Below are 19,015 nucleotides of genomic sequence, written 5' to 3'. Positions count from 1 at the left end.
TTTTATGACCACAAGTGATTTTTATTTCAGCAAAAATAAAATGTTTTTTATGTTAAAGGACTCATCTGGCAAAAACATACATATCAGTTTGCAAAAATAACTGTTTTTACTCATTAAATTTCTTTTTCCATTTTGTAGGAGAGACTTTCTTACAAGAAAAGAAAAAATTCTGTCGAATTTCTTTTGTTTTCAGTCCATATATTAGAGGATTAATCATAGGAGGAAATACCATCACACATGCACCAAAGGCCCTTCGTAAGTTTAGGGGTACTGCCTCAAATCTGTGAGCTATCAAACTAACAAGTCCAGTCAACTGCAAGCATACGAACACAATTAAATGTGTACCACAGGTCTGAATTGCTTTGCTTTTGGCATCAGACTGTCTTTTAACAAAAACTGTGATTAAGATTTGGATGTATGTGAATGCCACTGTCAGCAGAGACAGACTTGAAGTAAAAGCTATTGTAAATAACCCATAGTAATTATTTAACTTTGTGTCCCCACACACAAGCTTCATTAAGGATGGATTGTTGCAGTGTATATCTACAATTTTCGTGCTACAAATCTCTTTGCGGTAGTTCAGTGCAAGTAGTAAACCAATCATAGTAAAATCAAATGTCCATGTTATAATAATTATTTTCAACAAGTTATTTGGAGACATCAAGGTGTTATATTTCAATGGACAGCAAATGGCAATGTATCTGTCATAAGCCATAGCACTGAGAATGAGAAGTGACCCAGCTCCATACACATGTGTTAGTAAAGCTTGCACAAAACAAGCAGAGTAAGTGATGGATCTATTCTGTGACAGTATGCTATACACCAGCTGAGGGAAAAAGGCTGAGGCACCCAACATATCATTGATTGGCAAGTTAAACAGCAGAACATACATAGGCTTATGGAGTTTCCTGTTCAAAGCAATTGTTAGCAATAAAGTCATATTGAAAACTAAAATTGCACAATATGTAAGGGTTCCAAATATGAATGCTGGCAAAGTGTTAGAAGTAGGAATGTCCAGTGATTCCAAAGTCAAAAATGTTGTATATATGGACAAATTAGAATCCATTGTGTTCTTTACTTTGCTTCAAGTTTTGAAAGAAGACGCAGGCAGGAAGAATGCAGTAATTGATGCAGAAGGTGGACAACTGGCCAACCAGTTTCCCAATTTGGTCGACCTTCTCTTAAGTAGTAAGAAGACTGCTCTCACAGAAAAAGCCCACGTGCCAAAATCTCTGAGCACATTCATTTGATACAAACAAAGACTCAAAGAGAATGGGCCACAACAAAATGCACCTGTTTAGCTAAGATGATGTCACTCAGCTCTGATGTGTAAATATGCAGCAATGTAGTCTTGTATGGCTTTTTATACACTTGGCATTAGAGGCAAGTCACTTCCAAATCCCAGCTGATCATTCTCTCAATACCATTGCAGTTTCAGTACCAGGCTGAGACAAAAATATTTTGTGTTATTTTGGGTGTTTTTGAGTGGCGCGAAAAGAAATTCCTCTCAGTCGAGTACAGACTGATATGGCAATAAAGTGTTGAAATTTAAAACTTATATCTGATAATATGAAAATGTATCATAGATAATCCTTTATGCTGATTCTGCATACATACATCTATCTTATTTAGTAGTATGTGATTCAAATTGTCATGCTCAATCAGAGCTTCTGCAAAATGCATAAATGTGAAGGCATAAATATAATATTTGGATTTGTGCCAGTTTGAAGTGTGTATAATGCAGAATGCAAAAGTTCAAATCTTACTGCTTGTGTAAGTAGTGACAAAATAAAAACATTGAGCTTATTGTTTTGTCCTTTTAAACCTGGATCTGTTTCTGGGCAATAGCATTTGTTATTAGTATACCAAATAATTGCTTAATACACTTAATGATAACTAGCCATTTTTGTTTTGGTTAATAAAATAATCTGAAAAAAAAGTCAGTATAATTTAATATTTTGCCTTTTTTCATCTGGCAGGGCAAAAGCACAAAACATATTTAATGAAGGCATAAAATGTTCTGTTTACCTTAAAGCTGTGATAGAATTGCAGTCTTGGCCAAAGACAAGTATTTCTAAACAGTAACCAGCAGCAGCCAAAATACCCAGTTTCTTACTGCAGCAGTTTTTTCACTCCACTAAGTTTGTTTTAATGCTTTGTTGCAAAGACCTTCTTACAAAAAAGGAAATAATATTGTGCTGAATTTCCCTGTTTTCAGGCCATATATTTGAAAATGAATTATAGGAGGAAACACCATCACAGAAGCACATAAGGCCCTTAAAAGCTTTTGAGGTGTTGACACAAATCTGAGCTCCATCAAGGCAAAGCATGCAATGAATTTAAAGCATAAGAAAATAAGTAAGTGTGTACCACAGGTCTGAACTGCTTTATAATTGGCATCAGACTGTCTTTCAAGAACAACAGTGATTAAGGTTTTCATGTATGTGAATGCCACTCTCAGCAGGACAGACCTTAAAAACCTCCAAGAGTTAAAAATGTCAGCGAGTAAAAAAAGTAGTGATCATATTAATCCATTCACTTTGGCTTCTGCTTTGTCCTTTTTGCCAATGGATCTGTGCCTGGATAATAAACATTTATCAATGGTATACCAAATCATTTCATAATCCACTTTATTTTATGACCACAAGTGATTTTTATTTCAGCAAAAATAAAATGTTTTTTATGTTAAAGGACTCATCTGGCAAAAACATACATATCAGTTTGCAAAAATAACTGTTTTTACTCATTAAATTTCTTTTTCCATTTTGTAGGAGAGACTTTCTTACAAGAAAAGAAAAAATTCTGTCGAATTTCTTTTGTTTTCAGTCCATATATTAGAGGATTAATCATAGGAGGAAATACCATCACACATGCACCAAAGGCCCTTCGTAAGTTTAGGGGTACTGCCTCAAATCTGTGAGCTATCAAACTAACAAGTCCAGTCAACTGCAAGCATACGAACACAATTAAATGTGTACCACAGGTCTGAATTGCTTTGCTTTTGGCATCAGACTGTCTTTTAACAAAAACTGTGATTAAGATTTGGATGTATGTGAATGCCACTGTCAGCAGAGACAGACTTGAAGTAAAAGCTATTGTAAATAACCCATAGTAATTATTTAACTTTGTGTCCCCACACACAAGCTTCATTAAGGATGGATTGTTGCAGTGTATATCTACAATTTTCGTGCTACAAATCTCTTTGCGGTAGTTCAGTGCAAGTAGTAAACCAATCATAGTAAAATCAAATGTCCATGTTATAATAATTATTTTCAACAAGTTATTTGGAGACATCAAGGTGTTATATTTCAATGGACAGCAAATGGCAATGTATCTGTCATAAGCCATAGCACTGAGAATGAGAAGTGACCCAGCTCCATACACATGTGTTAGTAAAGCTTGCACAAAACAAGCAGAGTAAGTGATGGATCTATTCTGTGACAGTATGCTATACACCAGCTGAGGGAAAAAGGCTGAGGCACCCAACATATCATTGATTGGCAAGTTAAACAGCAGAACATACATAGGCTTATGGAGTTTCCTGTTCAAAGCAATTGTTAGCAATAAAGTCATATTGAAAACTAAAATTGCACAATATGTAAGGGTTCCAAATATGAATGCTGGCAAAGTGTTAGAAGTAGGAATGTCCAGTGATTCCAAAGTCAAAAATGTTGTATATATGGACAAATTAGAATCCATTGTGTTCTTTACTTTGCTTCAAGTTTTGAAAGAAGACGCAGGCAGGAAGAATGCAGTAATTGATGCAGAAGGTGGACAACTGGCCAACCAGTTTCCCAATTTGGTCGACCTTCTCTTAAGTAGTAAGAAGACTGCTCTCACAGAAAAAGCCCACGTGCCAAAATCTCTGAGCACATTCATTTGATACAAACAAAGACTCAAAGAGAATGGGCCACAACAAAATGCACCTGTTTAGCTAAGATGATGTCACTCAGCTCTGATGTGTAAATATGCAGCAATGTAGTCTTGTATGGCTTTTTATACACTTGGCATTAGAGGCAAGTCACTTCCAAATCCCAGCTGATCATTCTCTCAATACCATTGCAGTTTCAGTACCAGGCTGAGACAAAAATATTTTGTGTTATTTTGGGTGTTTTTGAGTGGCGCGAAAAGAAATTCCTCTCAGTCGAGTACAGACTGATATGGCAATAAAGTGTTGAAATTTAAAACTTATATCTGATAATATGAAAATGTATCATAGATAATCCTTTATGCTGATTCTGCATACATACATCTATCTTATTTAGTAGTATGTGATTCAAATTGTCATGCTCAATCAGAGCTTCTGCAAAATGCATAAATGTGAAGGCATAAATATAATATTTGGATTTGTGTCTGTTTGAAGTGTGTATAATGCAGAATCCAAAAGTTCAAATCTTACTGCTTGTGTAAGTAGTGACAAAATAAAAACATTAAGCTTATTGTTTTGTCCTTTTAACCTGGATCTGTTTCTGGGCAATAGCATTTGTTATTAGTATACCAAATAATTGCTTAATACACTTAATGATAACTAGCCATTTTTGTTTTGGTTAATAAAATAATCTGAAAAAAAAAAGTCAGTATAATTTAATATTTTGCCTTTTTTCATCTGGCAGGGCAAAAGCACAAAACATATTTAATGAAGGCATAAAATGTTCTGTTTACCTTAAAGCTGTGATAGAATTGCAGTCTTGGCCAAAGACAAGTATTTCTAAACAGTAACCAGCAGCAGCCAAAATACCCAGTTTCTTACTGCAGCAGTTTTTTCACTCCACTAAGTTTGTTTTAATGCTTTGTTGCAAAGACCTTCTTACAAAAAAAGGAAATAATATTGTGCTGAATTTCCCTGTTTTCAGGCCATATATTTGAAAATGAATTATAGGAGGAAACACCATCACAGAAGCACATAAGGCCCTTAAAAGCTTTTGAGGTGTTGACACAAATCTGAGCTCCATCAAGGCAAAGCATGCAATGAATTTAAAGCATAAGTAAATAAGTAAGTGTGTACCACAGGTCTGAACTGCTTTATAATTGGCATCAGACTGTCTTTAAAGAAAAACAGTGATCAAGGTTTTCATGTATGTGAATGCCACTCTCAGCAGGACAGACCTTAAAAACCTCCGAGAGTTAAAAATGTCAGCGAGTAAAAAAGTAGTGATCATATTAATCCATTCAGTTTGGCTTCTGCTTTGTCCTTTTTGCCAATGGATCTGTGCCTGGATAATAACATTTATTAATGGTATACCAAATCATTTCATAATCCACTTTATTTTATGACCACAAGTGATTTTTATTTCAGCAAAAATAAAATGTTTTTTATGTTAAAGGACTCATCTGGCAAAAACATACATAGCAGTTTGCAAAAATAACTGTTTTTACTCATTAAATTTCTTTTTCCATTTTGTAGGAGAGACTTTCTTACAAGAAAAGAAAAAATTCTGTCGAATTTCTTTTGTTTTCAGTCCATATATTAGAGGATTAATCATAGGAGGAAATACCATCACACATGCACCAAAGGCCCTTCGTAAGTTTAGGGGTACTGCCTCAAATCTGTGAGCTATCAAACTAACAAGTCCAGTCAACTGCAAGCATACGAACACAATTAAATGTGTACCACAGGTCTGAATTGCTTTGCTTTTGGCATCAGACTGTCTTTTAACAAAAACTGTGATTAAGATTTGGATGTATGTGAATGCCACTGTCAGCAGAGACAGACTTGAAGTAAAAGCTATTGTAAATAACCCATAGTAATTATTTAACTTTGTGTCCCCACACACAAGCTTCATTAAGGATGGATTGTTGCAGTGTATATCTACAATTTTCGTGCTACAAATCTCTTTGCGGTAGTTCAGTGCAAGTAGTAAACCAATCATAGTAAAATCAAATGTCCATGTTATAATAATTATTTTCAACAAGTTATTTGGAGACATCAAGGTGTTATATTTCAATGGACAGCAAATGGCAATGTATCTGTCATAAGCCATAGCACTGAGAATGAGAAGTGACCCAGCTCCATACACATGTGTTAGTAAAGCTTGCACAAAACAAGCAGAGTAAGTGATGGATCTATTCTGTGACAGTATGCTATACACCAGCTGAGGGAAAAAGGCTGAGGCACCCCAACATATCATTGATTGGCAAGTTAAACAGCAGAACATACATAGGCTTATGGAGTTTCCTGTTCAAAGCAATTGTTAGCAATAAAGTCATATTGAAAACTAAAATTGCACAATATGTAAGGGTTCCAAATATGAATGCTGGCAAAGTGTTAGAAGTAGGAATGTCCAGTGATTCCAAAGTCAAAAATGTTGTATATATGGACAAATTAGAATCCATTGTGTTCTTTACTTTGCTTCAAGTTTTGAAAGAAGACGCAGGCAGGAAGAATGCAGTAATTGATGCAGAAGGTGGACAACTGGCCAACCAGTTTCCCAATTTGGTCGACCTTCTCTTAAGTAGTAAGAAGACTGCTCTCACAGAAAAAGCCCACGTGCCAAAATCTCTGAGCACATTCATTTGATACAAACAAAGACTCAAAGAGAATGGGCCACAACAAAATGCACCTGTTTAGCTAAGATGATGTCACTCAGCTCTGATGTGTAAATATGCAGCAATGTAGTCTTGTATGGCTTTTTATACACTTGGCATTAGAGGCAAGTCACTTCCAAATCCCAGCTGATCATTCTCTCAATACCATTGCAGTTTCAGTACCAGGCTGAGACAAAAATATTTTGTGTTATTTTGGGTGTTTTTGAGTGGCGCGAAAAGAAATTCCTCTCAGTCGAGTACAGACTGATATGGCAATAAAGTGTTGAAAATCAAAACTTATATCTGATAATATGAAAATGTATCATAGATAATCCTTTATGCTGATTCTGCATACATACATCTATCTTATTTAGTAGTATGTGGTTCAAATTGTCATGCTCAATCAGAGCTTCTGCAAAATGCATAAATGTGAAGGCATAAATATAATATTTGGATTTGTGCCAGTTTGAAGTGTGTATAATGCAGAATGCAAAAGTTCAAATCTTACTGCTTGTGTAAGTAGTGACAAAATAAAAACATTAAGCTTATTGTTTTGTCCTTTTAACCTGGATCTGTTTCTGGGCAATAGCATTTGTTATTAGTATACCAAATAATTGCTTAATACACTTAATGATAACTAGCCATTTTTGTTTTGGTTAATAAAATAATCTGAAAAAAAAAAGTCAGTATAATTTAATATTTTGCCTTTTTTTCATCTGGCAGGGCAAAAGCACAAAACATATTTAATGAAGGCATAAAATGTTCTGTTTACCTTAAAGCTGTGATAGAATTGCAGTCTTGGCCAAAGACAAGTATTTCTAAACAGTAACCAGCAGCAGCCAAAATACCCAGTTTCTTACTGCAGCAGTTTTTTCACTCCACTAAGTTTGTTTTAATGCTTTGTTGCAAAGACCTTCTTACAAAAAAAGGAAATAATATTGTGCTGAATTTCCCTGTTTTCAGGCCATATATTCGAAAATGAATTATAGGAGGAAACACCATCACAGAAGCACATAAGGCCATTTAAAGGTTTTGAGGTGTTGACACAAATCTGAGCTCCATCAAGGCAAAGCATGCAATGAATTTAAAGCATAAGAAAATAAGTAAGTGTGTACCACAGGTCTGAACTGCTTTATAATTGGCATCAGACTGTCTTTAAAGAAAAACAGTGATCAAGGTTTTCATGTATGTGAATGCCACTCTCAGCAGGACAGACCTTAAAAACCTCCAAGAGTTAAAAATGTCAGCGAGTAAAAAAAGTAGTGATCATATTAATCCATTCACTTTGGCTTCTGCTTTGTCCTTTTTGCCAATGGATCTGTGCCTGGATAATAAAATTTATCAATGGTATACCAAATAATTTCATAATCCACTTTATTTTATGACCACTAGTGATTTTTATTTCAGCAAAAATAAAATGTTTTTTTATGTTAAAGGACTCATCTGGCAAAAACATACATAGCAGTTTGCAAAAATAACTGTTTTTACTCATTAAATTTCTTTTTCCATTTTGTAGGAGAGACTTTCTTACAAGAAAAGAAAAAATTCTGTCGAATTTCTTTTGTTTTCAGTCCATATATTAGAGGATTAATCATAGGAGGAAATACCATCACACATGCACCAAAGGCCCTTCGTAAGTTTAGGGGTACTGCCTCAAATCTGTGAGCTATCAAACTAACAAGTCCAGTCAACTGCAAGCATACGAACACAATTAAATGTGTACCACAGGTCTGAATTGCTTTGCTTTTGGCATCAGACTGTCTTTTAACAAAAACTGTGATTAAGATTTGGATGTATGTGAATGCCACTGTCAGCAGAGACAGACTTGAAGTAAAAGCTATTGTAAATAACCCATAGTAGTTATTTAACTTTGTGTCCCCACACACAAGCTTCATTAAGGATGGATTGTTGCAGTGTATATCTAGAATTTTCGTGCTACAAATCTCTTTGCGGTAGTTCATTGCAAGTAGTAAACCAATCATAGTAAAATCAAATGTCCATGTTATAATAATTATTTTCAACAAGTTATTTGGAGACATCAAGGTGTTATATTTCAATGGACAGCAAATGGCAATGTATCTGTCATAAGCCATAGCACTGAGAATGAGAAGTGACCCAGCTCCATACACATGTGTTAGTAAAGCTTGCACAAAACAAGCAGAGTAAGTGATGGATCTATTCTGTGACAGTATGCTATACACCAGCTGAGGGAAAAAGGCTGAGGCACCCAACATATCATTGATTGGCAAGTTAAACAGCAGAACATACATAGGCTTATGGAGTTTCCTGTTCAAAGCAATTGTTAGCAATACAGTCATATTGAAAACTAAAATTGCACAATATGTAAGGGTTCCAAATATGAATGCTGGCAAAGTGTTAGAAGTAGGAATGTCCAGTGATTCCAAAGTCAAAAATGTTGTATATATGGACAAATTAGAATCCATTGTGTTCTTTACTTTGCTTCAAGTTTTGAAAGAAGACGCAGGCAGGAAGAATGCAGTAATTGATGCAGAAGGTGGACAACTGGCCAACCAGTTTCCCAATTTGGTCGACCTTCTCTTAAGTAGTAAGAAGACTGCTCTCAGAAAAAAGCCCACGTGCCAAAATCTCTGAGCACATTCATTTGATACAAACAAAGACTCAAAGAGAATGGGCCACAACAAAATGCACCTGTTTAGCTAAGATGATGTCACTCAGCTCTGATGTGTAAATATGCAGCAATGTAGTCTTGTATGGCTTTTTATACACTTGGCATTAGAGGCAAGTCACTTCCAAATCCCAGCTGATCATTCTCTCAATACCATTGCAGTTTCAGTACCAGGCTGAGACAAAAATATTTTGTGTTATTTTGGGTGTTTTTGAGTGGCGCGAAAAGAAATTCCTCTCAGTCGAGTACAGACTGATATGGCAATAAAGTATTAAAATCAAAACTTATATCTGATAATATGAAAATGTATCATAGATAATCCTTTATGCTGATTCTGCATACATACATCTATCTTATTTAGTAGTATGTGGTTCAAGTTGTCATGCTCAATCAGAGCTTCTGCAAAATGCATAAATGTGAAGGCATAAATATAATATTTGGATTTGTGTCTGTTTGAAGTGTGTATAATGCAGAATCCAAAAGTTCAAATCTTACTGCTTGTGTAAGTAGTGACAAAATAAAAACATTAAGCTTATTGTTTTGTCCTTTTAACCTGGATCTGTTTCTGGGCAATAGCATTTGTTATTAGTATACCAAATAATTGCTTAATACACTTAATGATAACTAGCCATTTTTGTTTTGGTTAATAAAATAATCTGAAAAAAAAAGTCAGTATAATTTAATGTTTTGCCTTTTTTCATCTGGCAGGGCAAAGCACAAAACATATTTAATGAAGGCATAAAATGTTCTGTTTACCTTAAAGCTGTGATAGAATTGCAGTCTTGGCCAAAGACAAGTATTTCTAAACAGTAACCAGCAGCAGCCAAAATACCCAGTTTCTTACTGCAGCAGTTTTTTCACTCCACTAAGTTTGTTTTAATGCTTTGTTGCAAAGACCTTCTTACAAAAAAAGGAAATAATATTGTGCTGAATTTCCCTGTTTTCAGGCCATATATTCGAAAATGAATTATAGGAGGAAACACCATCACAGAAGCACATAAGGCCCATTAAAAGCTTTTGAGGTGTTGACACAAATCTGAGCTCCATCAAGGCAAAGCATGCAATGAATTTAAAGCATAAGAAAATAAGTAAGTGTGTACCACAGGTCTGAACTGCTTTATAATTGGCATCAGACTGTCTTTCAAGAAAAACAGTGATCAAGGTTTTCATGTATGTGAATGCCACTCTCAGCAGGACAGACCTTAAAAACCTCCGAGAGTTAAAAATGTCAGCGAGTAAAAAAAGTAGTGATCATATTAATCCATTCACTTTGGCTTCTGCTTTGTCCTTTTTTGCCAATGGATCTGTGCCTGGATAATAAAATTTATCAATGGTATACCAAATCATTTCATAATCCACTTCATTTTATGACCACAAGTGATTTTTATTTCAGCAAAAATAAAATGTTTTTTATGTTAAAGGACTCATCTGGCAAAAACATACATATCAGTTTGCAAAAATAACTGTTTTTACTCATTAAATTTCTTTTTCCATTTTGTAGGAGAGACTTTCTTACAAGAAAAGAAAAAATTCTGTCGAATTTCTTTTGTTTTCAGTCCATATATTAGAGGATTAATCATAGGAGGAAATATCATCACACATGCACCGAAGGCCCTTCGTAAGTTTGGGGGTACTGCCTCAAATCTGTGAGCTATCAAACCAAGAAGTCCACTCAACTGCAAGCATACGAACACAATTAAATGTGTACCACAGGTCTGAATTGCTTTGCTTTTGGTGTCAGACTGTCTTTTAACAAAAACTGTGATTAAGATTTGGATGTATGTGAATGCCACTGTCAGCAGAGACAGACTTGAAATAAAAGCTATTGTAAATAACCCATAGTAGTTATTTAACTTTGTGTCCCCACACACAAGCTTCATTAAGGATGGATTGTTGCAGTGTATATCTAGAATTTTCGTGCTACAAATCTCTGTGCGGTAGTTCAGTGCAAGTAGTAAACCAATCATAGTAAAATCAAATGTCCACGTTATAATAATTATTTTCAACAAGTTATTTGGAGACATCAAGGTGTTATATTTCAATGGACAGCAAATGGCAATGTATCTGTCATAAGCCATAGCACTGAGAATGAGAAGTGACCCAGCTCCATACACATGTGCTAGTAAAGCTTGCACAAAACAAGCAGAGTAAGTGATGGATCTATTCTGTGACAGTATGCTATACACCAGCTGAGGGAAAAAGGCTGAGGCCCCCAACATATCATTGATTGGCAAGTTAAACAGCAGAACATACATAGGCTTATGGAGTTTCCTGTTCAAAGCAATTGTCAGCAATACAGTCATATTGAAAACCAGAATGGCACAATATGTAAGGGTTCCAAATATGAATGCTGGCAAAGTGTTAGAAGTAGGAATGTCCAGTGATTCAAAAGTCAAAAATGTTGTATATATGGACAAATTAGAATCCATTGTGTTCTTTACTTTGTTTTAAGTTTTGAAAGAAGACGCAGGCAGGAAGAATGCAGTAATTGATGCAGAAGGTGGACAACTGGCCAACCAGTTTCCCAATTTGGTCGACCTTCTCTTAAGTAGTAAGAAGACTGCTCTCAGAAAAAAGCCCAAATGCCAAAATCTCTGAGCACATTCATTTGATACAAACAAAGACTCAAAGAGAATGGGCCACAACAAAATGCACCTGTTTAGCTAAGATGATGTCAGTCAGTTCTGATGTGTAAATATGCAGCAATGTAGTCTTGTATGGCTTTTTATACACTTGGCATTAGAGGCAAGTCACTTCCAAATCCCAGCTGATCATTCTCTCAATACCATTGCAGTTTCAGTACCAGGCTGAGACAAAAATATTTTGTGTTATTTTGGGTGTTTTTGAGTGGCGCGAAAAGAAATTCCTCTCAGTCGAGTACAGACTGATATGGCAATAAAGTATTGAAATTTAAAACTTATATCTGATAATATGAAAATGTATCATAGATAATCCTTTATGCTGATTCTGCATACATACATCTATCTTATTTAGTAGTATGTGGTTCAAATTGTCATGCTCAATCAGAGCTTCTGCAAAATGCATAAATGTGAAGGCATAAATATAATATTTAGATTTGTGTCTGTTTGAAGTGTGTATAATGCAGAATCCAAAAGTTCAAATCTTACTGCTTGTGTAAGTAGTGACAAAATAAAAACATTAAGCTTATTGTTTTGTCCTTTTAACCTGGATCTGTTTCTGGGCAATAGCATTTGTTATTAGTATACCAAATAATTGCTTAATACACTTAATGATAACTAGCCATTTTTGTTTTGGTTAATAAAATAATCTGAAAAAAAAAGTCAGTATAATTTAATGTTTTGCCTTTTTTCATCTGGCAGGGCAAAAGCACAAAACATATTTAATGAAGGCATAAAATGTTCTGTTTACCTTAAAGCTGTGATAGAATTGCAGTCTTGGCCAAAGACAAGTATTTCTAAACAGTAACCAGCAGCAGCCAAAATACCCAGTTTCTTACTGCAGCTGTTTTTTCACTCCACTAAGTTTGTTTTAATGCTTTGTTGCAAAGACCTTCTTACAAAAAAAGAAATAATATTGTGTTGAATTTCCCTGTTTTCAGGCCATATATTCGAAAATGAATTATAGGAGGAAACACCATCACAGAAGCACATAAGGCCCTTAAAAGCTTTTGAGGTGTTGACACAAATCTGAGCTCTATCAAGGCAAAGCATGCAATGAATTTAAAGCATAAGAAAATAAGTAAGTGTGTACCACAGGTCTGAACTGCTTTATAATTGGCATCAGACTGTCTTTAAAGAAAAACAGTGATTAAGGTTTTCATGTATGTGAATGCCACTCTCAGCAGGACAGACCTTAAAAACCTCCAAGAGTTAAAAATGTCAGTGAGTAAAAAAAGTAGTGATCATATTAATCCATTCACTTTGGCATCTGCTTTGTCCTTTTTGCCAATGGATCTGTGCCTGGATAATAAAATTTATCAATGGTATACCAAATCATTTCATAATCCACTTTATTTTATGACCACAAGTGATTTTTATTTCAGCAAAAATAAAATGTTTTTTATGTTAAAGGACTCATCTGGCAAAAACATATATAGCAGTTTGCAAAAATAACTGTTTTTACTCATTAAATTTCTTAAGATGATGTCAGTCAGTTCTGATGTGTAAATATGCAGCAATGTAGTCTTGTTTGGCTTTTTATACACTTGGTATTAGAGGCAAGTCACTTCCAAATCCCAGCTGATCATTCTCTCAATACCATGGCAGTTTCAGTACCAGGCTGAGACAAAAATTTTCCATCTCATTTGGGATTCAAGCAGAGTCACTACCCTTTAGTTCTTGTTAAAAAAGGAACATGAAACGACAATCTGATAATAATCCATCAGCTTCATGTTGATCCTGAATAGATTTTACTAGCATTGATTCCATACCCTAATTGCCATTTTCAATATAAATCTAAGATCATCTTTAGACTTGAGCAACATCTCAAAATAAATCACAGTTATTGATTAGCAAGTCGCTTTAATTTGGTTGTTTTACTACAGTGCTTTTACTGCATCCTTTGGAACTGTTTCAGTTCAGTTTATTCAAGACAATGATAACCTAAGTAAACACAAAATGCTGTTTTTAAATGATGATTTCATTTATTAAGGAAAAATGCTCTTCAGACTTACCTGGCCCTATGGGAAAAAGTAATTGCCCCTTAGCTGCTAAAGCAACCAGTTAACCAAATTCAATTGAATATTGGGTTCAATTTCACTATCCGCACCTAGACCTGATTACTGCCAGACCTGTTGAATCTAAACATCATTTAAACAGAACCTGTCTGGCAATGTGAAGCAGGCTAGAAAGTCTCAGAAAGCAGCACATGATGGCATGTTCTAAAGAGGTTCAAATATAGATGTAAAACAAAGTCATTTAAATCTACCAGTCTGGAAAGGGTTACAAAACCATTGTGAAGGCTCTGGGACTCCAGCAAACCACAGTGTGAGCCATAATGAACAAAGGGAGAAAACTTGGAACAGTGGCGAACGTTCCCAGGAGTGGCTGGCCTACCAAATTTTCATCAATCGACTCATCAAGGAGGTGACAAAAGAACTCAGACGAACATCTAAAGGACTGCCGACCTCACTTGCCTCAGTTAAGGTCAATGTACACGATTCCACAATTAATTTAATTAGTAAAGACAGGGCAAAATGGCATGGATGGAAGTGTTGCAAGGTGCAAATTGCTGCTGACTACAAACACAAAGGCTGATCTTACATTTGCCAAAAAACATCTAGATGACCCCCTAGACTTTTGGGACAATATTCTGTTGACTGATGAGTCATGGTTTTTACTTTTTGGAAGACATGGGTCACGTGGCATCTGGCATAAAGCTAATACCGCATTCCTCCATAAGAACATCATACCAACAGTCAAACATGGTGGTGGTAGTGTGATGGTCTGGGGCTGCTTTGCTTCTGCAGGACCTGAACAGTGTGTCATAATTAATGGAACCATGAATTCTTCTCTCTATCAGAACATCCTGAAGGAGAATCCCGTCCACCTGTCAGTTTGTGACCTAAAGCTTAAGTGCATTTGGGTTATGCAGCAGGACAATGATCTGAAACACACAAGCTACCTCTGAATGGCTCAAAAGAAAAAAAAATGGGGTTTTGGAGTGGCCCAGTCAAACCTGAATCCCATGTCAAGACCTCAAACAGTTCTCGAAAACCCTCCAATGTAGCCAAATGAAGACAATACTGCAAAGAAGAGTGGGCCAAAATTCCTCCAGAATAATGTAAAAAATTGCCACCAAGGGTGCCAGAACCAGTTATTAGGTTTAGGGGCAGTTACATTTTCACTTGAGTGATATAGGTTTCTTCAATAAATGGAATGATAATTTAAAAGCTGCAGTTTGCGTTTACTCGTATTGTCTTTATCTTATATTAAATTTAGTTGAATGATCTAAAACATTTTGAAAATATAGCCCCCGAAAGGGTTATTCTGTTGTTACAACATTGACACCATATCAGAACCATCTATAACGAATTCTGAAGAACTCTTTCATGATGCAAAACAACTCTTTTATCATGCAAAGTGTTCTTTGAGTGTTCATGGTTCTTTATAGAACCATTTTTTTTTCTACTAAATAACCCTTGAAGACAAATATCTTTTTAAAAAGTGTATCATAAGGAAATTAGTTCAATCCCTGGTGATGCTACAGCCATCCATGGCAGGGAGTCCAAGAAAGCACAATTAGCCTTGCTGTCTCTGGGTAGGTTAGATGGCCCCTTCCCCAATTACCCAGCACAATGCCAGCCAGCTGATAGAGCTGGCAGTTAGCATTCTCCTCCATGTCCTTCTGCTGTCAAGTGACATTGCATTAACAATAGTTTGGTGTTTCAGATGACTCAGAGGAAGTATGGCTCGCTGGCCTCCTAGCTAGTCCTCCTAACTATTTTTTTTTGTGCTTGGGGCAGACCTAGCTAGTGGGTGGAATTGGACATGACTAAAATTAGGGAGAAAATTTTAGAATACTCCAAAAGAGCCATGGTTCCATGGTTTTACAGACAATGTGGATGTTAAAAAGATTTTTATTTACACAAACATTCCCGACACACACACAGTAACAGCCTTTGTCTTTTGAAGACACACGTACCAAATAGCAACACTTTAGTAAACAAAAAGACTATAGTATCTCAATGTTACAATAGCTATTGTAATTATATAGAATGTCAATATTATATATTATTGACCAGTGTCATAACAAGTCATCCCAGGCCCATATGCAAACCTTTTGAACTGGACCCCCTTAATCTGAGACAACGGTAAGAATCGTAAAAGATTTAGAAAGAACATGCAAAAAAGTATGCATTAACAGAGGGTTTTTTGGCCTTGCTTTGTTAATAGGGCTTAACCAATATACATTGTTGGATCCTTGACACTGACATATCAAATGTAACTCTAAATAAATAAGTACATTAATGTGCATATGTACACATATAGGAAAGATACCTTGGTTGTCAAATACTGCAATGCCCCCAGAGGGTGCAGTGTTATAATTCCTCTCCAGGCTCACAATATAACATCTGCGTAATCCAACATGTGTGGGTGAGAGAAGTTGCTTATTTCTAATTCATCAGAATCAGATGTCTTGCTAGAAATGTAACAAGCTATGATATCTTTTTTAGATATATAGCGAGAGGAATGAAAGACCATTAAAACATATTAGTTTTTTTTTCACCTGAAGTTTCAGAAATAGTGTTAAAGATCTCTGTAGAAGCCAAAATGGTTATTTGGGTTTGCATGTGTCTCATACTTCTTTTTTTATTCAAGTTAACCCCATCTAGTGGCTGGAATGGATGTGCCACTGGCAGAGAAAGGCAGGTCATGCTACATGGAGGGTGTGGCCAGAGCAGGCTTTGACCATGCTTTCTCAAGTTCAGGCTGCTGCAGACATTTTCCTTTTTTTGTTTAAGATAATCCTTAGTTTATCTTTGAAATCCTTATTTTCGTTTAAGGTTTGAGCTTCTAAGCATTGTATTCTTTTATCAGCTGAAATATATAGTGCTTAATTTGTGGACAACACATTTTTGTTTGCCACCATAGTGGTTATCATTAGAACAAAACATAACTACTAAGCAAATGAAAAAAAAATATTTCTATTAACTGAAAACTTTTTTTTTTCAGCAAGAAAAGGACTCTATCCAGCAAGTAAGCAAAGAACTTTAACAACTAATATTGAGTTTGACAGAAAACAAAGAGCTGAATGGGTGCTGATGAGCACATGGCCTGGTTGTTTAAAAGCATGGGATGTATTCATAAGAGGCACTTTGATATTGTTAACTAAGGATTCAGTTCAAAGGAAATCTGCTGTTGGAGTGGATAACATTTGTAAATTCGTCCAAACGTCTGTAGGAGTGGGTCATTGGATTGTTTTGGATTATTTCATGATAAGCAGTTACCAAACAAGCAAAGTTGATACTATGAAAACAAGTGAAGAGGAGGAAGTCAGGCTTAGCCTCTCAAACACAGACATAGAAAAGGATAACCAAATTAAAATACCAGAAAAGGAAAATTTGCACATTTATCTACAAGGAAAAACATAATGGTTGAACTTATGGAAGATGTCACGTGTGCAGGACGTTAAAGAAAATCTTCCTAACTATACACAATTGTTGGATGACTTTTATTGACTTTTAAGGAAAAGCTTAGTGACACTGATTATGTCAGTCGCACACCAGACCATAAACGTAAGACACGTGTGTGTCACGTTAACATGCTGAAGGCCTACCATACTTGCATAGACGCTGCAGCCTTCAAGAAGTCTTCTAACACTTCTGACACTGTTACTGTATTGACTGTTTCAGATATTAGTGACCAATCTGCTGACGATCCAGATGGATTAGTGTTAGGAAATGTTCCACACACTTCAAGTAGGCTTCCCAATTCTGACATACTGACAAACCTGTCTTCTCTTTTATGGCACTTACGAGACCACCAAAAGATAGGCATTGAAAATTTAATTCATGAATTTCTCTCTATTTACCAGGATGTCCCGTCTCAGACCAATGTTTTACAGCATGACATACAAGTTACTACGTCCACTCCCATTAAACAGCATGCCTATCGTGTTAATGCGGCTAAAAGAGCAGCTATGAAAAAGAGGATGAGTATCTTTTAGATAATGGCTTAGCCAAGCCTAGTTGTAGCCCCTGGAGTTTGCCTTGTTTGCTGGTTCCGAAACCTTTTGGCTCATTTCGTCTGTGTACTGATTATAGATGTGTTAATGCTGTTACAGTCCCTGATTCATATCCTTTGCCCAGGATGGGAGATTGCATAGACAATGTTGGCTCAGCTCATTCTGTCTCTAAACTAGACTTGCTTATGGGTTACTTGCAAGTGCTGTTAACTCCTTGTGCATTAGATATTTCAGCTTTGTCACTCCTGATGCTTTTCTACAGTATACTGTTATGGCTTTTGAGTTCAAGAATGCTCCTGCAACTTTCCAGAGACTAGTAAATACTGTGTTGTCAGGTATTTCAAATTGTTCAGCTGATCTAGGCGATCACGTCATTTGAATATGTTAAGAACAATTTTTTTAAAGGCTAGAACAGGCTTCTTTGATGCTTATTTTGGCAAACAAGTGGGACATGGACAATTGCGCCCAGTAGGTGCTAAAGTTGCTGCCATTTTACATTTTCCTAGTCCTTTAACTCATTGAGAGTGGTGCAGGTGTCTTGGTAAAGTGGGGTACTATCGTAGCTTTTGTATTTCTTTGCGAGACCCCAGTGCTTGCTGCACCTGATTTTTCTAAACCCTTTAAACTTGAAGTTGATGCAAGTGCTGTAAGGGCTGGTGCGGTCTTGTTTTAAGCAGACAAATCTGAAATTGATCATCTTGTATGCCATGTTTCTCGAAAAATTCAACAAGCATCAAGTGAAATATTCTACTGTAGAACAAGACGCTCTAGCTCTTTTGTGGGCCCTACAATTTTTTGAAGTTGGGCCGTATAGTTTTTTGAAGTTTATATTGGTTCCAGTTCTTTACCTGAGGTTGTACAAGGACCATAATTCTTTGGTGTTTTTATCTCGTATGTACAACCAAAATCAATGTCTCATGAGGTGGTCTTTCATTGTACAAAGCTACAACCTAGTACTCAGACACAAGAAAGGTTCTGAAAATGTTGTTGCTGATACGCTTTCACATGCTTAGAGAAAAGTGTTGTAAAATTAGATTTTTTTGGGGGCAGCTTTGCTCTTTGGGATGGGTGTGTTAAGTGTCAGCACACCTGCGTGTCATAAAGACTCCTGTAGGTGTCCCGATACTTTTGTTCACATAGTGTATCTGAAAAGGCCTCTGATCAACCCCTTATGAC

The 19,015-nt window shown here is 36.0% G+C and overlaps 4 protein-coding genes and 1 pseudogene across 4 annotated transcripts; all 5 read right to left on the bottom strand.

Annotated features, from left to right (window-relative positions):
* Positions 1-106: 106 nt before the first annotated feature.
* Positions 107-1,209, bottom strand: LOC118804421 (putative gustatory receptor clone PTE01). Its single transcript, XM_036564931.1, has one exon. It carries the CDS (start codon positions 1,064-1,066, stop codon positions 107-109), a length of 960 nt encoding a protein of 319 aa, XP_036420824.1. The 5' UTR covers positions 1,067-1,209.
* A 1,530-nt stretch (positions 1,210-2,739) lies between these two features.
* On the bottom strand, positions 2,740-3,842 carry LOC118804420 (putative gustatory receptor clone PTE01). Its single transcript, XM_036564930.1, has one exon. The coding sequence runs from the start codon at positions 3,697-3,699 to the stop codon at positions 2,740-2,742; it is 960 nt and encodes a 319-aa protein (XP_036420823.1). The 5' UTR covers positions 3,700-3,842.
* Positions 3,843-5,372: 1,530 nt separating this feature from the next.
* Positions 5,373-6,476, bottom strand: LOC118804419 (annotated as a pseudogene).
* A 1,533-nt stretch (positions 6,477-8,009) lies between these two features.
* Positions 8,010-9,069, bottom strand: LOC118804416 (putative gustatory receptor clone PTE01). Its single transcript, XM_036564929.1, has one exon. The coding sequence runs from the start codon at positions 8,967-8,969 to the stop codon at positions 8,010-8,012; it is 960 nt and encodes a 319-aa protein (XP_036420822.1). The 5' UTR covers positions 8,970-9,069.
* Positions 9,070-10,641: 1,572 nt separating this feature from the next.
* Positions 10,642-11,601, bottom strand: LOC118804415 (putative gustatory receptor clone PTE01). The gene has a single exon (XM_036564928.1). The coding sequence runs from the start codon at positions 11,599-11,601 to the stop codon at positions 10,642-10,644; it is 960 nt and encodes a 319-aa protein (XP_036420821.1).
* Positions 11,602-19,015: the final 7,414 nt, after the last annotated feature.

Source organism: Colossoma macropomum, unplaced genomic scaffold (genome assembly GCF_904425465.1).
Source record: "Colossoma macropomum unplaced genomic scaffold, Colossoma_macropomum, whole genome shotgun sequence".
Classification (NCBI taxonomy): domain Eukaryota; kingdom Metazoa; phylum Chordata; class Actinopteri; order Characiformes; family Serrasalmidae; genus Colossoma; species Colossoma macropomum.
The sequence above is the reverse complement of the archived record's forward strand: the minus strand, read 5'-3'. Positions and strand labels throughout refer to the sequence as shown.

Bases quoted from the DNA above. Each gene is read 5' to 3' on its own strand.
- LOC118804421 (XM_036564931.1), bottom strand. From the start codon at position 1,066: ATGGATTCTAATTTGTCCATATATACAACATTTTTGACTTTGGAATCA.
- LOC118804420 (XM_036564930.1), bottom strand. From the start codon at position 3,699: ATGGATTCTAATTTGTCCATATATACAACATTTTTGACTTTGGAATCA.
- LOC118804416 (XM_036564929.1), bottom strand. From the start codon at position 8,969: ATGGATTCTAATTTGTCCATATATACAACATTTTTGACTTTGGAATCA.
- LOC118804415 (XM_036564928.1), bottom strand. From the start codon at position 11,601: ATGGATTCTAATTTGTCCATATATACAACATTTTTGACTTTTGAATCA.